Source organism: Lichenostomus cassidix, chromosome 15 (genome assembly GCF_008360975.1).
Source record: "Lichenostomus cassidix isolate B80296 chromosome 15, HeHo_3.0, whole genome shotgun sequence".
NCBI classification, from domain to species: Eukaryota; Metazoa; Chordata; class Aves; order Passeriformes; family Meliphagidae; genus Lichenostomus; species Lichenostomus cassidix.
The window spans coordinates 13,349,445-13,370,257 of record NC_139496.1 but is presented as its reverse complement, the minus strand read 5'-3'; the positions used below and the strand labels follow the sequence as shown (position 1 = coordinate 13,370,257).

Sequence of the window (20,813 nt, the reverse complement as noted above, 5' to 3'; positions counted from 1 at the left end):
TGCTCATGTTACTGCCTGAAGTGGGATGCAGTGGTTTCCCATCTTGGCACCTCTGGCACTTTCTCAGCAGAGGCTTCAGGCAGGTCCCTGCCTCAAGCCTAAGCAATGGCAGCAGGTAGTGCTGGACTGTCTGCGTGCTGACGTGCATCACCCAAACTGGGGTTGGGAGGGCACTTTGCTGGAGGTGGGGTCCTGGGGAAGACAGGGGAGCATCCTTCTGAGTGTCCTCTGGGCATTGCAGCCCAGCAGCCATTCTGGGTGTAGCAGCCATGCTCTCAGCCCCTCTGGGGTGAGCAGGGCCCTGAGGAGGGCAGAGGGGCCCCACGCTTCTCTGGAGGTGAGAGCTCATCACCCTTTCAGAGACCTGTGGGTGAATGCCTCACACTGGCTGTCACACAGGGATCTCTCTGGGGACTTTGTTGCAGCAGTAGGTGCAGGGGCTGCCCCCACACTCCACACATGGTGGTGATGAGACGAGGCACTGCTGTGCCTCAGCAAGCAGAGACACAAGCTCAAGACCAGTCCATGGTCACATGGTGGCCAATGCTCTGCCCTGGCATTGTAGCAGAGAAAGCTGAAGTCCAAGGTAGCAGCCTGTGAGCCAATACTTAGAGAAATGAACACATGGCTTTGGGCATTCCTATGCCTCCTAGGTGTGTGCAGGTGCTTTGCTGTGCCAGGGTCTGCTCTGGAACACACATGCTCTAAATCAGTGGTGCTCTGCTTGAGGCACCACTTGTTCTGGCTGCTACTGGGGCTTGTAAAGATGACCATGAGACTGGGGATGGCGGCCCCATCCTGGCTGGAGATTGAGGTTATATCCCAGGCAGAACAGACAGCTTTGGAGCTGTGCCCAGAGTTACTGGGGGACACTGCTATCCCAGGGCATTTTAGAAGGGATTGCTCATATAGGATCCCAGCTGGTCCCAAACACCTGAACTCACTCAATGTGCATGTTGAGAGAACTCCACTGTTGCCCATCCAGGTCCACATCAACTACCATATGTCCTGTAGGAGAGGTGCCATCTCAGAGGATGGGAGGCAGCTGGAGGGCAGCACCAATCCTGCTCTGCCATATTTCCTGCAGGGGTTTTGTCCAAAGGAAGAGTCCGCTGTCCCTGGCACGGAGCTTGCTTCAATATCGGCACAGGTGACATTGAGGACTTTCCTGGTTTGGACAGTTTACCCAGGTTTCAGGTGAGATCCTTGTCCTTGCAGCAGCAGAGGAAACCACAGAATCATGGGATGCTTTGGGTTGGAAGGGACCTTAAAACCCATCTCATTCCACACCCTGCCATGGTCAGGGACACCTTTTACTAGACCAGGTTGCTCCAAGCCCTGTCCAACCTGGCCTGGAGTACTTCCAGGAATGGGGTAGCCTGTGCCAAGGCCTCCCCACCCTCACAGGAAGAATTCCTTCCCAATATCCCACCTAACCCTGCCCTCTGGCAGTGGGAAGCCAATTCCCCTTGTCCTGTCACTTCAGGCTCTTGTCCAGAGTCCCTCTCCCGCTTTCTTGGAGCTTCTTTAGGCACTGGAGGGGGCTGTGAAGTCTCCCTGGAGCGTTCTCTTCTCCTGGCTGAACAATCCCAGTCCTGTTCAGGGCTGCTCTCAATTCCTTCATTCCCCAGCCTGGACTGATAAGGGGAATTTCTCCAACCCAGGTGCAGCACCTTGCATTTGGCCTTGATAAACATCGTGAGGTTCCCACTGGGCCACTTCTCCAGCCTGCCCACATTCCTCTGCATGGATGCCTTCCCTCTAGAGCATTGGCCACATCACTCATCTTGGTGTCACCCAGAAAATGACTTTTTATTGGGATATGCAACGTTCTATATGGCATGGAGCAAACATTCTCCAAGGATGTGCTGCTGGCAGCAGTGGAGAGCAGCTCCTCAACCAGCTCCTTCCTCCCTGCAGCTCCCTTGTACCCACCTGCAGGTGCCCAACACCTCCTGGGAAGCTGCCCAGTCTGGGGAGTCTCTGGAGCAGGAGTGGGGTGGGAATGAGAAACCATGTATAAGCCTGGGATAGAAATCAGGTTGTACACTTGAGTGTCAGTGCATGGTTGATACGAGGCAGGAAATCCCACAGCCTCGAGCTGGGATGAGCCCTGCCATCATGGCCTGAGCTGCTCCCACAGATGCCACCACCCCTCATTCCTTAGCTATTTCCCAGAGGGAGCCCTTGCTGCCCTTCAAATCAGCGCTGTTCTGTCACCCTCAGGTGAAGATTGAGAAGGAGAAGGTGTACATCCGAGCAAGCAAGCAGGTAAGGGGCTGCTGCCATCTGAAAATCAAGGCCAATGCTTTTGGTTTTTGCTGTATGTGCATGGGAATGGGGGGAAATGTTTGTCTTTGGTCCTCTGGCCTGGGCAGAGGGATGTGTGAGTATCCGGTTCCTCCCTGCAGCTGCTGGACACCTGGCCTGGGCTGTCCATGCTTTCAGGTCTTACAGGTGTTTGTCCTGCACTTGTCCTATGTTTCCTTAGGCTCAGGGCAACTTTTAATTTAGTTGGCCCATGGAAAGAGGCCTCTGCCACCAGCCTTTTGGCCTTGTTTGAATGTGGCACAGTGATGACAGAGGCCACGTGTGCTCCCTCTTGAGCCCACACCTCAGCTCTTGCTGGGGAGGAATCTGATGCAGGGGTAGAAAGGGCTTTCATGCCCTGATGGGATGCAGAATGAAGCTTATTCAGGCCACTGCCATCTTTCTTTCCATGAAAAGCCCTCTTTTGATTGCACGTTTGTATGTGCACACACAAATCCAGTGGATCAGATGCCCAGTGGGCCCTTATAGCACTTGGGTTAGATCCAGAGAGGTCACCTGAACGTGCACTTCAGCTGATTTGGAGATGTGATGAGGGTGTGGGTCTGAGTCTATTTGCTCTACCAGGAACAGGTTTTGGCCTCTAATGACTGGGAGCAGGGGATCTGTGCAGCCAGGCTACACTGACACTGGTCCATGGCTGTGCTCTGGTGGATTGGGCAAGTCCATCAGCTTTGGATATCAGATATACAAGTTCTGCTCAGGTTCAGGATAAAATTTCGGGCAGAGTTTTTCATTCTGGTCTCACCTTTGGTGCAGAATTGCACAAGGACAAACCTGCTTTGAGTAGCTGGATGGCTTTGGATTTGGCTGGATATGATGGATTTATTTTTCTTCTGTATCTTGTAAGGGGTAGTGCACTGGACATTGGAATGGTATTTGGATGAGCAAGGGTTTGGAGTCCTTGTTCACTATAAGGGTGTGATTGTTCCCTTCCCGTGCAAGCTGGTATATGACACTACTGCAGTTGTTCCCATTCCTGCCTGGCTGCCCAGGGTAACGCTGAGTAAAGATAATAATTTTTCTTCTTCTTGGTGGTGACACAGGTGCTTCAGACACAGAGGAGGACAAAGATGATGGCAAAGTGCATCTCCTTGAGCAACTACAACCTGAGCAGCACTAATGTGCTGATCATTGGTGCAGGTAAGAGGTGGCATGTGCTGGGACCACCATGTGTGTCCCTTCCCTGGTAGGAGTGCAGGAAGGGGTTGTGCATGTGCCCTGCACCCTCTGTCACCCCTCCTGCATTCCTCCCTGTGCAAAGGGTCAGACCAGAGGGTCTTCCTGAACCTTTTTGTCCTCCATGCTAATGATCCAAAGGTGCCCTGTGGTCCAGTCTGTGGAGCTTTGTAGTTCCCTGTTGCCATGCTTTGCAGTGAGCCCTGAACCCTCTTTCTGCTACTCCCTTTCCATCCTGTTACATCAGCGACCCCTGATTTCCACAGATGATGAGAGTAGTCTTTTCAGGTCCTTGTGACGTTGATACACCTTTTTCTCTTGGACCTTGCACATCACAGTTTCATCCCATTGCAGCTCCAAAGTTCTCACCTCTAGATGCTTCTTTGAAGATAAATTCTTCCACCTTCCCAGCAAATAACAGATCACTGCCAAACATAGCAAAGCTGCCAAGCTCTATTGTCTTTTCTCTTGTGCCAGCTGCATTTCCCATTGCCATTTTTGTAAAAAGCCTGATGGGCTGAAGCCCATCTACCAAGTTTCTGGAATGGGTTAGATGCCAAGGCTGTGCCATGTTGTAGTGAAATGGAGGGTGGGAAGAGGACAGGAGCTTCTGTACCTGGGACTGGGAGAAAATGTTTGCTCCTGGCACATGGGTTGTTCCTACTTAAGTCCCCAGGTCACTAGATCCAAGTTGTGGAAATTGGGATCATCTAAGTTGTGTCTCACAGCCTGAGCAGAGGGGAAAACCAGCCTGACTGTCTTTTCCCTTGCTACTGGGTGACATTTTTCCCTTCCTTGTGCCCTTGCGGTTTGTTGACTGAATGCCAGGGTGAAACGTGATGCTCCCTGAGGTCAGCTGGAATATCCTGGTGTGTGGCTGGTCTGGAGAGTCATCACAGTCCTCACAGACCTCACAGCGAGATCACTCCACAGACAACATTAGCCACTGCTGTAGAAACTTTCTCAAGTTTTACCATATAAATTTACAGGTCTGTTAAAGACCAAAGTCTGTTCTGGTGGCCACCAAAGGAGATTTCAAACGTGAAATTGGGGGGAAGAAGTGCTGGGGAGAGCCTGCCCATCCAGCCCTATGGCAGGTACTAAGATCCAGCCATACCCAGCAGAGCTGAGGGCAATTGATGGCAGCCCCTTGCTCATGTGAGGGTCATCCTGACATCAGCACAGCTTCAGCTCTGTCTCAGGATGCTCCTGGCAGCATGCACCTGTCTCCTCTTCCACTCTCCCCCATCTCTATCAGAGGGAGCATCTTGTTGATGAACCAAACCATGATATGGTCCAGGTCCATCTTCTCTCAGTGGTGTTACAGAATCTGTTTCACTAAAAACACTTACCATGGAGTGAGGCTTCCTTGGCTGAGAAGAGACTCTAGACTTCTCATCTATGCTCTCCAGTCTCACTGGTTCAGCCAGGAAAAAAGGGACATGCCAGCCAGGCTGCCTGGCTGCAGCAGGACAGCATGTCCCTCGGCAGCTTTTTTGTGGATTTAACCTTTTTTTTCCTGTGATTTAAAACGAACAAAAAACCCTTAAAGAAATAGCACGGAAAATGCTCTGCAGTGAGTCATACAACCAACACCTTGGCCATTGGAGAAGGGAGGGCTCCCTGCCCTCTGTGCTTGGCCATAAGTTCACCTGGAGCTAGGTGTGCAGACCTTTCCCTGATTAGGGAAGTCCAAGGGGTTGAACAGATGCTTGTGCCCTGGAGTTTGTGAGAGGTGTGTAGGCAGGACTCCTCAGGTGTGCTCTTTGTGGGTTTGTGACAGTTTAGGGACAGACAAGAGGATTAATGTCATGGTCTGTAGACAGAGGGTCCCTTCTTCTGCCTGGTGCATCTGCTCCAACTGACTTCCCATGTGAGCTGTTTGAGTTAAGAAAGGCTGTGAAAGTGAGGCCAGGGCTGGTGGAGATGGTGATTTTGGAGTCCGTGACAGCAGGTTTAGCAGTAAAGGACACAGACCTCCCAAGGCCACACACACATGGTTGTCACTGGTCTCCTTCTCCTTTAGGGGCAGCTGGGCTGGTCTGTGCAGAGACTTTGCGCCAGGAGGGTTTCTCTGACCGGATTGTGATGTGCACCATGGACAGACACTTGCCCTATGACAGACCAAAGCTCAGCAAGGTTTGTATCACTCTGGGTATGTCGCATTCCTCCCCAGTTTTAAAATTTGTTTCAGGACTTTCCCCGCTATTATTCATTGCAAGCAGCAAGGTTCTGCTTCCTTAGGCATCCTGTCTTCCCTTGAGTTTTCTTCCTTCTTTGTGACTGAAATACGAAACACAAAAAGGGAGTTGTTCAAACTCTGAATTAAGAGTAGTCTAGCAGAAAAACAAGGGCATTCTTCCTTGTGTGGGTAGGGAGGCCCTGGAACAGGTTGCCCAGAGAAGCTGTGGTTGTCCCATCCCTGGAAGTGTCCAAGGCCAGGCTGGATGGGGCATGGAGCAGCCTGGGATAGGGGGATAGAGGGATAGAGGAAGCTGTCCCTGCAGATTGGAATGAGATGAGCTTTTAAGGTCACTTCCAACCCAAACCATTCCATGATTCATATGATTCTTCTTACCAGTCTAGTGGTAGCTGTCTTACCCAGCTTGTACCTGGACGGATATTCTTAATGTGTTTCTGGTTCAATATCTTTATGGCAATTAAATGGGGCATGTGAAAAAATGGTATTGTCTACCAGGTTTTTTATTAGTGCCTGTTTCTTGCTGCCTGGGGATGCTCCGTGCCATAATTATGATGACTTCTCAGCTGTCATCACAACTTGATAACTTGATAGAAGTGCAAAGGTCACTTTCTCTGGCACACATTCCATTTTGCGTTCCAGTTTATAGACACAGAGTGATCTTCTAATCAGATTTTTGCTGCTGATTTCTGAGCCTTCCTTGATGTCAATCATCAGCTCAAGTTGGACAACAGTATTTGACCTTGGAGCTTGCAGATAACATAAGGTGAACTATGTGTTCATCCTCATGTCAGGAATGCTTATCCATGGGGACTGGTACTCTACGATCACAGCATCAAACTCTGCTTCCAGCACCCAAAAAAGGGATTTTCAAAGACAGGCAAACGTGCACATGGCTGTTTGGGAGCATTCAGGCTATTTCTGTGCTTCTTCGAGTCCTGCCTGGAGTGAAGAGCAACTGCCTGATACCTGCATCCAAGCCTCACAGGGGTTTTGCTGGGGAGCTGAGATAGAGTCCCTTTCCCAGCTGAGCAGCTCTTCCAAACATTTACCCCCATGCATGTGTCTTAGACTGGCTCTTCTTCTCTGTGTAAAATAGAACATTTCACATGCCAGAGGTGCTGTACATGGTTTGTTAAATCCTCCACTAAACACCTCTGGCTGTAGTTGCTTTTGGAAGGTGCACAAAGCCCATGGAAGAGAAGGCAGATTTTTTGGGAACAGGGTAGGAAAGAAAAGTAATTTTTCTTAATCCTGTTGTGAGTGGGACTAACCCTATACAAGGAGAAGTGCTAACTCTGTAAGCAACAGAATTCTTGCTCCCTGAAACTGCAGCACTGCCCTTCCTCTATCCTGCTGAACACCTGTAATCAGTCTGTCCCCAGGTCTCTCCGGACTGTTTCTCTTTGTCCCCTTTGGACTATGACCTGCTCCCTGTGTGTTGCCGTGTCTCTTATCATCCCCAGAGCACCAAGCAGCAGCAAAAGCTGTGGTGGTTGAGCACTACTCTGCTCTGCCCTCCCTGCACACTGGCACTGTGGGGTCAGGTGTTTCTCTCTGTAAATGTGGAGTATCTAAAGAATTTGAAGTAAAACCTGTATGACCCTGCCCCTGCCTTGAGTCCTGCGACACAAGTCTCTGCTGAGCAGAGCATTGCCTGAAGTCAGAGTAAGGGAGCGTCCTGCAGGTATGATCCCTGACCAGACCACCTCCAGGGAGAAGGATTTTGCACATCCATCTCTGTGGGCAGATGGCAAAGCCCTTGATTCCTGCATCCCCCATCACTTTGGGTCAAACCCAAATATCATCCCTGTCTGGCATGAGTAGATGCTACTGCTCAGCACTGTACTGATCTATTGCAGGGCTTGACCATGGCATCTGTGCCTGTTCCTTCTATGCTGCAGGCAGGGAGGGATGTGCTGGAGCAAGGGAGCAGCCTGCACACCCAGCAGGTCACTTGATGCTCAGCTTGTCCTCAGCCTGAGTCTGAGCTTGTGTCCACAGAATCAGGAGGACAGATGGGCTCGGGCTGAGCCCTGTGTGTAAAGAAGATGTACATCTCACCCCAGTGACCCCGGAGGGCTGGGAAGAGCAACCTTTATCTTGCAGCTGAAGATGAGTGGATATGGGCCCCACCCCCTTGCTTTGGCATTCGAGGGAACTTGTGCAGTGTAACTTGGCTGCTTTTGAAAGTGTATCCTTGTGTGTTAATGCTGCTTGTTCTTACTGCTCTTCTAACTTCCACTTGCCCTTGTTACTGGCTGTTTTCCAAATAATCATAGAATGGTTTGGGTTGGAAGGGACTTTTAAAGGTCATCCTGTCATGGCAGGGGACTCCTTTTACTAGACCATGTTGCTCCAATCCAGCTCTTCCAGGGATGGGATAGCCACAGCTTCCCTGGGCAACCTGTTTCAGGGCCTCACCACCTGCATTGTAAAATGAGGCTTTTCTATTGCACCTGTGAACCCATGTGTGCAGGGAGGGGCTGCAGTTATGGCTGCTTTGCTGACACTCAGAAGCACTTGCTGTGGTCCTGCCTCCAGCCACTCAGCACCAGCCTCATGCCAAACTGGCAGAGGAGGCACCAGAGCCCAGACCAGCCTCTTGTGATGACTCCTACTTGAACAGGCTTTGATTCCAGCCTTGTAGAGCCATTCCCTTAGCCCATGCCACAAGTGCTGACTTGTGCTGGTAGCAGCCATTTCTCTGCTCACCTTTCAACCCATAGCAGCTGACAGAAAAATGGCTTTTTTTGCAGTCAATGGATTCCCACCCTGAGCAGATCACCCTGCGCCCCAAGGAGTTCTTCTGCACCTACGACATCGAAGTCCTGACTGAAATGCAGGTGAGTCCTGTGTGTGCCTGAAGAAAAGTGTTGGTACACAGAGGTACCCATTTAAGGAATGTGATAGCTGTCTCTGTTCTTGGCTCACTGGTTGCCACTGTGTGAATGTTGGGTCTCCCCCAGTTCCCTGCTTTGTGCCCCAGAGTGCAGGTTTCCTGTGGTTGTTCAAAACACAGCTACTGCAATGCTCCCATGGCAGGAAGGACATCCTGGATGTGACCATGGTGTGGCCATCTGTGGTGACTATCATTTGTTTCCTGACATTCCTCATGTGGATCTGGGGGACCAGGTGCCATCTGATAAGGATAATCAGCCTTCAAACAGTGCAGAGAATGATGGCTTAAATATTTCTCCCCAATATTTTATTTACATTTGGAGACCTTCAAGGATCTGGGAAAAGGCAGCTGAGAATATTTCAGGTGTGGGTTGGCCAAGTTGAGGACAGGGGGGACTAAAACTCACATACTAACTAAAAACAGCTAACTAACCAACTAAAACTAACATGGAGGACTAAAACCTGACAGACAATTTGATTGGGCTGGGAGTTCGGTGAAAATCTGGAATTTCATCCCTTAACATTATTTAGGAATGATTTCAGGTGGCTGCTGTGGATATCAAGAGCAAGATAGCTGTTTTCAAGGATGGGTTTAAGATGGAATACAACAAGCTGCTGATAGCAACTGGAAACACGTAAGCTACAGACAAACATCTTAAAGATCAAGAGAAACTGTTTTATCTGAGAATGTGAGGAGCTTGTGCCCAGGGATAAGGGATGAAATGTGGCAGGTGAATTTCAACCCTGAATTTGTTTGCAAGAGTGTGGAAAAGTCAAGGAACATAAAAGATGTTGGAAATGTCTGTGTGTATCTACATCTACATCTATCTATCATCATCTATCTGTTTCATATATATTTACATCATATATTATAGAATGACAGAATCACAAGATGGTTTGGGTTGGAAGGGATCTTAAAGTTCATTGAGACCCACCCCTGCTGTGGACAGGGAGCACTTCCCACTAGAACAAGTTGCTCCAAGCCCCATCTAACCTGGGCTTGGATGCTTCCGGGGATGGGATTAGGACCTTGAACATATTTTCTTTAACAAAAGCTCCAAAGTGGAAGTATCCTAATTTTTTTTAGAGGCCATTTTTGCCATGTTGCTCTTTTTTTCACTCCTTGATAACACTCAACCCTGACAACCAGATAATTTATCCCTCTGAATTTCCATCTTTTTTCTCCTGCCAACGTTTAAGATCTTTCTCAGCAATTAAAGCTTAACACTTCACTGTTGCAGCCTTAATTAGGTGTTGCTGTTGTCCCATTCTGACCTTGGCCCCAGGATAGGAATTTTCAGGACTGAACCTGGTACAACCATAGGGAAAAGTGGTTTTGATGTGCTGGGATGCTGAGCATTGCCCTGGACTGGTGTTGTCACTTGTGCCCTGGAAGTAGTGGGTCAGTTTGTTTTCTATTGGAGGTTTGTTGAAATTGGCAGTTTAAGCTGAAAATGAGGCATCCTGGCTCTCCTTCCTTGTGTTCCTTACAGCAAGCCATAAAATGAAGTAGGAGAAATGCAGCTGCTGCTTAATTAGTTATCTGGGTAAGGGATGCTGCAGAACAGCTGGAACAGGGACTCACACTGGAAGCCAAAATGCCGCCAGTCACAGCCAGTGTCACCAGGTGTGAATGGCTGGTATTAGGGTGTACACCACCACAGTCAAAATGCCATCTGCACCAGCCACCCAGTTAGGTTTAAAAGAGGATTAAGCCTTTGGTAATAATTTCCAAATCTTCATGCACAAGCTCCAGGTACACTGGGTAAATGTTATTTAAGGTACCCCTAAATTATTTAGTAACATCTGTCCCATTTGTAGATGTGACTCAGGCATACAGGGGCCAAATGTTTAAAAATTTATAGGCTCCAGTAAGTGCCTGGGGAGGCCATGGTTAAGCTGCTACAGTATCAACAGTGTGTCCATGGGGATGGAGAGTGGAGCCTGCATCTGCAGAGCATTATCAAACTTTCGATATCTGGCTCCAAAGCACTGCTGGAGGACAGAGTGAGTTTTCTGTGTCCCATTAAGCTGCTGAAAATTTTATGGCATGCCAGCAGCTGAGCATAGGCTTGTAAAGCAGTGCCTGTCCTGTGTTGGCTGCACTGCCTCAGGAAGGAGCTCCCCTGGCCCTGTGGGTACACCAGTCCATGATGGTGTCTGGGGTGGGTACACCAGTCCATGATGGTGTCAGAGCATTCTCTGCTCCACCACTGTCCACCAGCATTTGGGTTTTTCCATGTTATGTCTCCAGCCCACAGAAAGGTGAAAAAAGGAAAGTCAGAGATGCTGCTGGAGCCCTGGAAGGGGTTTCTGCAGTCCTGTCTGGGGACTGAAGCCACATGGAGTCAAGAAAAGCAGCTGTATCACTCTCAGTGTTTTTCAGGCCCAAAGCTCTCAGCTGCAAAGGCAAGGAGATAGAAAATGTTTTCAATATCCGGATGCCTGAAGATGCCAACCGTGTGGTGAAGCTGGCCACGAGCAAGAATGTGGTGATTGTGGGAGCATCCTTCCTAGGTGAGCATTTGCCTGGCCTGTGCCCCTGTCCCAGCTCTCCACCTCTGCCTGCAGATGGGTAAAGTCCCTCGCCCAGTTTGTCACTGCCCAGTTAGAGGTAACACCATGACCAAATTGGACCTGAGGCAGTCCAACCTCCAGCCCCAGGTATGTGTAAGGACATTTCCATGCTGAAGAAATTGATTTTCCAAAGAGGCTGGGCTGGCATGAGCGCAGTCATTGCTGTCCCAGTCTGAAAAGCACATGGCAAGGCCAGTACTGGTGCTCATGTGGGTCCAAGTCTGGTGTGCCTAGAGCTGGCTTCAGTCAAGAGAGTCTTGTTGGTGGGTGGGAGCTCATGGGTTTATTCTCTTTTACATTTTAGCGGAGTGGTGAATTTTTAAAATGCACAGGACAAATCTTATAGTTTTTTTGATGGCTCTTCTTTTTGCTTGATATGGTTCCAACAAAGTTATCGTGGGTCCTAGCAAAATAAGAGTGGGTCCTGCAAGCCTTAAGCCTAAATGGTTATTAGTCAGGGAATTTATTATAAAATGTTCATTTTTTTTTCTTTTATAAAAGGTAAACCTGTTTTAATGGTTCAGTCAATATGATATGCAGAAAAGCATGTGGCGTGGGGGACCAATTGCAAACGGCAGGTCATCAAAAAGATTCCTTTCCAAAAAAACCCATAGATAGAAAATGTCTTGGTGGAGGATCCCATGCAATTCCCAGCACCAAAATTCTACCATTCTGATAGGAGAAAACAGCTGCTCCCAAGAGCTGTTTTCAGACCACACCTGAGGTGGTCCCAGCTGTAGGAGGAAGATTTTCCTTGGCTGAGGTCCCTTGTTTCATGTTCTTCCTGGGACACTTTGGGGTTTCATGGCTTGTTCCTCCCTTTGGTCTTTAAAGCCTACATCTAAGAACAGTTGAATTGGCGTGGTCCCTGGTGTGACCAGGTCTAGTGGCTCTCCAGTTCTCCCAGACGTGCAGCTCCAGCCTCTCCAGCTGGAGTGGGTGAGGCTGCTCATTGGCTGCAGCCAGGGACACGGAGCAGTGCTGGGTGGGTTCATGTAGCTACTTGGACCTGCTTTTCTTCCCCAGGGATGGAGGTGGCTGCCTACCTTGCGGAGAGGGCCCACTCGGTGTCTGTGGTGGAGCTGGAGGAAGTACCCTTCAAGAAGTTCTTTGGGGAGAGGGTTGGCCGTGCTGTCATGAAGGTGATTTTGCTTTCCTATCTGGGGGGCTTGATAACAGAGCAGGTTCTGCTTGTTTCACTTATTGCACTTATTAATTTGCTTCACATTTATTGACAAAGCTGTGATGGCAGCAGTCAGTGAGAGTGGTCTGTGATTTTTCTGTCATGGTTCACATGCTATGGAGCACCTTCTTCTAGAGCTGCGTTGGGGAAGTGGGGATGCCGACCCCCTTAGCAGTGCAGGTCGAGGCAAGCCTGCAGGGTGGGCAAGGCAGTGCTGGGGGCACAAAGGACATCAGGACCAGGGGTGATTCAGGGTCCTGATGTCCTCTTCTCTGTCCCTTGTTCCCCCCTCCAGATGTTCGAGAACAACAGGGTGAAGTTCTACATGCAGACAGAGGTGTCAGAGTTGCGGGAGCAGGAGGGGAAGGTAAGGGGTTGGCTGGGGCTCCCTGGGGGCACTGCTGTGGCATCCCCCAGAGCTGCCATTTCCTTCCCTGGTGGGGTTTTGCTCTCCCCTCTTTCCTATCCCATGAAATTCACGTTCCTGGATTTAGCCCCCAGGAGCAAATGTGCATCAGTGCAGTGTGTGGGGTGGCTTCATTGCTGCTACTCACCTCCTGATGCTTTTCTAAGGAATTATGGTCAATTTGCATTTCACAAACAAGGTGGGCTACCAGCTTGGCTTCCTGCTGCTACAAAGGGGTTTTGTCCCTAAAATAACTCTGATGTGCCCCCTGCCCCCTGTGTCTCCTGCAGCTGAAGGAGGTTGTGCTGAAGAGTGGGAAGGTCCTGCGTGCTGACGTCTGTGTCGTGGGTGTTGGTAAGGGTTGTGTGGATGCAGAGCCCATTCAAAGCAGTTTCATCCTCTCAAGTTGTTTTTTATTAAGGCTTCCCCAAACTGAATTTTTAATGAGTTTTTTTCTTTTTAGTTGCTGCTGACAGCAATCCAAAATATATCCCATACTATAAAATAAAAGAAAATACCCCATAGAATATGATATTTTTCTCCTTTACACTTTGGGGAGGGGAAAAATTCCCTTTCCTTTGCTCTCTGTAACTTTGGACTGGAAGAATCACATAATTAGTTTAATTCTGGTTTTGTTGTTTTTATTGACTACTCTGATTTGTGAAAAGGCTGGAGGTGATAAAATAAGATGGAAAAAGGATGAAGGAAGGTGTAGGTAAGGTAAAAGGGAGAAGGAAGGTGTACAGACTTGGGGGAGGCTGAGGAGCCCTGGCTGGAGCCTTGTATGTTCCCTTTCAATTTTTTTCACAATATCTGTAAAAGAGAATTGAATTGAAATTTATCTCCAAGCACTGGAAAAGGGCAGTGGGCAGGTTACGCTGCTGGCTTGAGTAGGACAGGGATCCTGGAGGGCCAGAGGCTGATGCAGTGGGGGCTCTGTAGGCTATCTGGCCCTGCTCCCCACTCCCTGAGCAGCTACTGTCTGTCCCTGGGGACAGCCCCACCGTCCTGGCAGGAGGGGATCTGCTAGCCTCCGGGTCAGCCCCCAGGGTGGTGGGACACTGGGTACTGCAGCAGCAGCAGCCTTTGGCTTCCCCCCCAGGTGCAGTTCCAGCAACGGGCTTCCTCAAGCAGAGTGGCATCAACATCGACTCCAAGGGCTTCATCGTGGTCAACAAGGTGAGCCCAAGAGCAGCCTCTGTGGGAGGGAGAGCAGGAGAAGTAGGGTCAGCTCTCCTGATGGATGAGCTTCCCTGTGGCCCCAAACTTCTGCTACAGGGGCTTTTCATGGCCTTTTATCTGCCAAGATTGGCAGAACTGGAATTTTGGAATTCCTTGGGTTGGCCTGTGCAGGGCCCAGAATTGTACTTATTGATCCTTGTGGGTCCCTTCCATCTCAGGGTATTCTGTGAGATGCTGCAATTTTGTGAGCATCACCAGGAGTACCTGGGAGCCCTCCTGAAAGTGGGGGTGTGCAAATCCCAGGTCCTGGCTGCTCTGGCTTGGGTCTGGCTCTGAGCTATCCTGGAGTGGTGTGGATATTTGGAGAGGAAAAAATTGAGAAAGGTTCATCTTTACAAGGATCCTATGATCTCATCCTTTCTCCCCACCACCAGTGACTATGATGGGAACACTGTTGGAGCTGATGGGTGTTGATGCCACGGGCACCATGTGTGTCAGGACATGTGTGTCGGGACATGTGTGTCATGTGTCGGGACATGTGTGTCATGTGTCGGGACATGTGTGTCATGTGTCGGGACATGTGTTGGGACATGTGTGTCATGCCATGTGTGTGGCAACATGAGTGTGTCGGGAGGCTAGGGCTCAGTGCCACCCACACGGTGCTTATGTTCATCCCTACAATAAGCTGGGCTCTATCTGCAAACACCAACAAACTGCAGACTTCTGAGAGGGGCTCTGGGACACCAGTCCATGTCTCTAGTGGATAACACACTGGCAGAGGGATACTGTAGGTCCCTACCTGTGTGTTCTCCTTTGAAAGTGAAGAAGGCTGAATGAAATCTCCCTAGGTCTTCCACAGCTGAGCAAAGGTTTTCTGTGTGTCCCTGGGGACTGTGGCAACTCTGGACCAGTTCCCTGTTTCTGTTCATGCAGGGTGCAAACCCCACTAATGCCCACTTCTGTTCCCCCCTGCAGATGATGCAGACCAACATCCCAGGGGTTTTTGCTGCTGGAGATGCTGTCATGTTTCCACTGGCCTTGAGGAATAACAAGAAGGTGAATGTCCCCCACTGGCAGATGGCCCACATGCATGGTAGGTACTTTGCAGAAAAGAACCTTTTCCAGATTCTCAGGAAATACCCAAACGCTCCAAAGCAAGAAGGAGACAACTGCCAACAGAGAGACTGGGTGGTTGTATTGAGCATTTTGAAGTGTGTACATTTTATGCTGTCTGTTGTGCCTTCATCTGTCAGCATTCTTGCCAAGCTTTGCCTAATGATGCCTCGTCACCAGCACAGAGGTGCCCAGGGACAGGCTTTCCCATATTCCCTCTGCTCCCTGGCATTGCTGTGGGAGCCTGCTCTTCTCCTCGCCCCAGGACACTTAGGAGCTCACATCCTAATGCCAGCCTAGGTTCAGATTCCCAGATGGGCTTCACACACTGCCAGGCTGGCCCAGGAGTGTTCAGCAACCCTTCTTGCCTCTTGTCAGCCTGGAACTCCTGGTGTGATGGGCTGTCCTCATGGCCGCAGTCCCACAGGGAGGTTTCCTGTGCCCTGGGTGAGAAGTTTTGGAACCACAGCTCCAAATTCAGCCTTTGGACACATTCCCCTGGTCCAGACATGCTTCTACAGCAGGGATAGTACCTCAACAGTCTCCATGCCCTCCAAGGGTTTGTCCATCCTATCCCCATCTGGGTGGGAGCTCAGCACACTCTCAGCCCTGTCACAAGTTGGGGGGAAAGAGTCACATGGGTAGCATGGGTCATGGCAATGGAGGTGACGAGTAGGAGCTGCACCATGGGAAGGAGTCCAAGCCCATCCTTGTGTGCTTCCTGCTTTGTCTTTGTTGCTGTGTGGGCTTTCTCAGTAGCAGTTCTTGTACAGGTTTCCCTGTACTCTGTGACTGCTGATGTTGATGCTGTGACCTGAGGGCATGTTGTGGTTTGACCCTCTCCACATGCCAGGCACTTACATGATCTGCTCTCTCTGCTCTCTCCTGCTACAGCTGTGCAGAGGAGAAGGGAAAAAAACCTCACACACACACAGGGCTCATGAGTTGAGATAAGGAACCAGGGGAGGATGCACTAAGAAAGGGAAAAATAGGCTCAACACTTAAAATTGAAAAGTGATTAATTAACCTAAGAGTCAGAGCATAAATGAGAAGTAAAAATAAGCTCTTAAAATGCTGTTTCTCTGCTCACCCCTCTCCCTCTTTCCAACCAACAGAATGCTGAGGGGATGTGTGAGAGGTTTTTTTCTTTGGTCAGTCCATCACCAAAATTTCTTCCACTGTTTAGGGAGAGGAGTCCTCTACTTACTATGGGGTCCCTCTCACGGGAGACAGTCCTCTGCAAACTTCTTTGGCGTGGGTCCAATCTCATGAGCAGCAGCCCACCTGAATCTGCTCTCTCATGAGTCCTTGTCCACAGGGTGCAGACCTCTGAGCCGAGGCCAGGCTGCTTCCATCTCAGGAGCAAAAGCCTGTTTCTCTACTGGGACTCTCACTGGATCACAGCTTCCTCCAGGCATCCACCCACTCCTCTGGCATGGGCACCTCCCCATGGGCTGTGGGTGGAACTCTGCATCCCCCGTGGACCCCATGGGCTGCAGGGGGACAACCTGCTCCACCATGGTTTTCACCATGGCCAGCAGAGGATTGTTTGCTCCAGCACCTGGAGCACCTTCTCCCCCAACTTCTCCACTGACCTTGGTGTCTCCATGTTGTTTCCCCTCAGATATTTTCACCTCCTCCTCCTTCGGCTAAAAGGAAGTGCATGCTCTCATTGTTTTGATTTCTTCTTAAATATGTTTTCACAGTGGCATAACTAACATCTCTAGCTGGCCCAGGCTTGGCCAGCAGCATGTCCATCATCTTCAGAGCCATCAGAGATTGGCTCTGCTGGACATGGTGAAAAACTTCCAGAACCTTCACACAGGACACACAGGAGCCATCTTTGTGCCCCTCCTCACCCACTAGCAAAACTGGGCTAAACAAAACTAACTCATGAGCACAGGGGATACGTTTTCTTCCAACCCTTCAACCACTTCTTCAGGCCTACCACAACAGCTTTTGAAGGGTTTAAATTCCTCTTAGATGCTAAAGATACCTTGCTGATGTTCTGGGCTAAGAAAAACCAACACAGGGCAGAGCACAGGGCTTGCCCTGGAGTGGCAATTCCCCCATGCCTGTGCTCTCTTGCAGGCCGCATCGCTGCGCTGAACATGCTGGCCCATGGCATGGAGATCAGCACTGTCCCATACCTGTGGACAGCTATGTTCGGGAAGAGCATCCGATATGCAGGTAAGGGGCTCCCAGGGGCAGCTGAGAGTTTGTGCTGGTGGAGGTGTTCTGGGATAGAGAAGCCAGGGCCACCTCCCTCCAGTCCAACCTCTGCCACAGGGCTGCTTTTCTGCCTGACTTCCAAGGTGGTTCAATGTCTTCTCTGAAACCCGTCTGCCATGAAATGCACTTCTCTCATGATGGAGGATTGACTTAGATTAGATATTGGGAAGAAACTCTTTCCTGTGAAGGTGGGGAGGCCCTGCCACAGTTTGCCCAGAGCAGCTGCGGCTGTCCCATCCCTGGAAGTGGTCAAGGTCAGGTTGGACAGAGCTTGGATCAAACTGGTCCAGTGGAAGGTGTCCCTGCCCATGGTAGGGGGTTGGAACAAGATGTTTTTCAAGGCCTCTTCCAACTCAAAACCCTCCTGTGATTCTGTGATTTTTGGTACCTGCATCTCTTGGTGCTGGTCTCTTGGTCACTGCAGGATGTGCTCCATGTAGTACTGGAACACCCTGTCTTATAGCTGGATCCAGAGGAATTGCTGCTGAATCCACTTCTTCTTCATTTTACAGGCCACGGGGAAGGATTTGATGATGTTGTCATTCAGGGAGATTTAGATGAACTGAAGTTTGTGGCATTTTATACCAAGTAAGTGTTTCTCTTGTCCATGTTCCTACACAGGCATTCATCTGAGATTAGTTTGCTAGGCTGGAAAATAGTTCTGCCAGAGCTTCTGCCACAAAACAGTCAGTTTTGTTCACCTCTGGACACTAAGCTTGTGGGCCACTTTATACAAGGCCCTGGAGAAATGATGTTCTGATTGTACAAGTTAAACTGGTCTTTGGACCTGGTGTCTCTGCCAGATGTAAGCCCTTTGTCTGTTCTGATAATCTCTGGGAGCAGATGATGGCTTCTACTGGCAATTCCTATCAAATATTTTCTTCCCATCTTATTACTATGTTAATGGTTTGTGACCAGTGCTGGACCGGGCATTCAGGCATCACTCTTTCTGCTTCTGGTGACAAATTGAGTTTAAAAAAACTCTTCTGTCTATAACAAGCTGTGAAAGGTTTGCAGGAACCCAGGAACTTTGTTACATCTGTAGTGAAACCCAGCTCTCCCCTGGGTTGGGAGCGTACATGGGCATGCATTCCTGAGATACTTTGGCAGCTGGGATGTGCTGCCTCAGCTGTTCTGAAGCCACACTGGCTGTTTAGACTGGAAACATGGTGCACCATGAATTTATCCCAAAAATATTTTCTTCTGTTGATTCTTCTGTTGCCTTTGTCCATCCCAGACTGAAACCAGTGGCCACAGAACCTCCTCATGCTGGAGCCAGAGGGGTTTCTCCAAGTGCTTTCTGATATTAAGGATGAGGAGAGAGAAATCAGGGAAGCAAAGGGCTGCCCAGCTCAGCCATCAAACCACTTGGCAGCAGAATCCAGGCAGGGATCAGGAGGGAGCTCTGGACAGGAGCCAGCTCTGGCTCTGCAGAGATCCTCTCACTGCCCCTCTGTCCCCTCTCCAATGTACCCCATGCCTTCTCCCTCCCATGGCCCACTTGCCCATGTCACTCCGGAATGGAGCCCTGCAGCTGGGTGTGTCCATTGGGCTTGGAGAGGCATGGGGCTCACTGCATCATCTTGCAGTTCCCCCTCCTCCCCCTAGTAGCTGCACACCTTGGGTAAACACCTGCTGCAGGGATGGGGCTCCAACTGGCACCTAGGGCCCTTTGCACATTGCATACACCACAGAATGGGCTGGAACCTTGGCCAAAATTGTCTAAAGGGGTGGTTTGAGCCAAGGCACCACCTGTGCTGGGGAGAGCTGCTGTGGGAATGTTCCCCTCCTGTAGCCTTTCCATACCAGAGCATTTATCTCTTTATCCCAACCCTAATATTATAATAATATCCCAACCCTAAAAAAAATTTTCCTAACCTAAGGAAAGGTCAGATTGCTTTAATGAAAACATCTGGGGAGGCTATTAAAAGGGAATGCCCTGAGCAAGGTGCATAATCCCTGCTCTATGCCAGGGCCCCACACTGTGTGCCGTAGTGGCTGCAGGGGACAGGGGCTGCCAGGGGAGCTGGGCTCGGCAGGCAGCACTGGGGGTCCCTACTGAGCACTGTGTTGTTCTGCCACCCAGGAGGGGCTCCCAGCGATGGCGTGTGAGTACCAGGACGGCATTCCATGCTGAGAGCCGGAGGTACTGGGGAGCACTGGTTGGCAGGGGTTGGCCAGTATGTCCCCCACTGCTTGGCTCCCTGTTTGTGAGAGGCCACTGGAGCATTTCTTCTTCTGTCTTTTTTGGTGATGGTTCTTCTAGTTGGTGCTAATGCTTTTGCCCTGAGGACAGTTCCAAGCTGACCATTTCCTCCTGCTTCCTTCTGCTGTGCCCACCCCATGGTTTGGACTCTCCTCCTGGTCCTCCTTGGTTGTTGCAGGAACCACTAGTGGTTCCCACTCCTACAGCCTGTCCTGTGAAGGCATTGACTTTCACAATAAGGCTTCTTTTGCCCCAGAGTTTGAAGAGAAAAGCTGTTCTGTCAGAGCTGTGCAGAGGTCAGTAAAAGGCCCTGTGCTGGGAGGTGTAGGGACAGCACGCTGCAGATATCCCCATGGGACGCTGCCTTCTCAACAGACTGATGTCATCTTACCGCTAAGACCTTGGAGACCAGAGAATTGCTGTGGCTGTCTTCTTCATGGTTCCTCACCCCTGTTACACTGAACCCTGCAAAGGAAGGGAAGACCATGCAAACACATCCACTGTGCTTCCCTCTTCCTTCAGTTTTCACAAAGACTTCTGATTGCTCCAAATCCCAGGTTCAGGAAGGGAATTCTTGTTGCCTTTGAAGACCTTTTGAAAAAGAGGGATTCCTCTTGGCTCTCCCATCTGTCTGACAAAGTGTTAAAAAGCCACCACCAAGGGAGGATGCTCTAGCTCACCAGCACTCCATGAGTTATTTTGCAAAAGGAGCAGCTACCCCATGTCCTGCTGACAGAAGTGTTTGGGCTGCATCCACCTTCCTGGCTGATCCCCTTAGGCACTGTCGGGCTTGAGGCTGAGCTGGTGGGTGGCTGGTGGGAGTATAACATCTGGTTCCCTTGCACACCTTGGTTATTTATTGCTTGGAACAGCACATCTCCCGCTGGTTTTGATGGATAGGTCTCTCCAACTACTTTGTGTTTCCCAGCTGGGACCTGGCTCTGCTCAGGAAACTGCTCTTCTTTATTTGCCATGAGCTTATCTAGGAATGGGAGTTTTTTTAAAGTCTGTGATAAAGCTGTCCCATGGCTTTGTGGACATATGTGAGAGATGGCTTTAACTCCCATGGCTGCACAGGGCTGAAGTGCCCTCTGAAATGTGGCTTTTGCTCTCCTCGTTCTGGGAATTAGGCACACATCCTTCCCCACCCCAGTTGCTCTTTGCTCTGTTGACCACAGAGCTCTTTGGCAGTGGATTTAAGAGCAGGTCTTGGTTTAGTGGGTGCTTCTACTCTTCAGTTTATTCAACAGTATCAACAGAGTTGAATATCTTACCCACACATCTTCCCTGATCTCACATTGTGCAT

The 20,813-nt window shown here is 50.0% G+C and overlaps 1 protein-coding gene across 4 annotated transcripts in view; it reads left to right on the top strand.

The window, feature by feature from the left end:
- The window catches only part of AIFM3 (AIF family member 3), a 57,262-nt gene that overhangs the window by 32,588 nt on the left and 3,861 nt on the right, over positions 1–20,813 (top strand). For 3 of the 4 annotated variants that reach the window (XM_085076297.1, XM_085076296.1, XM_085076295.1), the window contains exons 5-18: positions 1,088–1,197; positions 2,227–2,271; positions 3,375–3,471; positions 5,534–5,646; positions 8,467–8,553; positions 9,152–9,243; positions 10,995–11,125; positions 12,212–12,327; positions 12,664–12,735; positions 13,065–13,128; positions 13,877–13,953; positions 14,932–15,049; positions 17,161–17,259; positions 17,814–17,889. In XM_085076297.1, the coding sequence (XP_084932423.1) occupies positions 1,088–1,197; positions 2,227–2,271; positions 3,375–3,471; positions 5,534–5,646; positions 8,467–8,553; positions 9,152–9,243; positions 10,995–11,125; positions 12,212–12,327; positions 12,664–12,735; positions 13,065–13,128; positions 13,877–13,953; positions 14,932–15,049; positions 17,161–17,259; positions 17,814–17,889 (1,297 nt within the window). Of the gene's footprint in view, positions 1–1,087; positions 1,198–2,226; positions 2,272–3,374; positions 3,472–5,533; positions 5,647–8,466; positions 8,554–9,151; positions 9,244–10,994; positions 11,126–12,211; positions 12,328–12,663; positions 12,736–13,064; positions 13,129–13,876; positions 13,954–14,931; positions 15,050–17,160; positions 17,260–17,813; positions 17,890–19,387; positions 19,448–20,813 lie in introns of all 4 variants that reach the window. The other variant, XM_085076294.1, reaches the window with a different exon arrangement.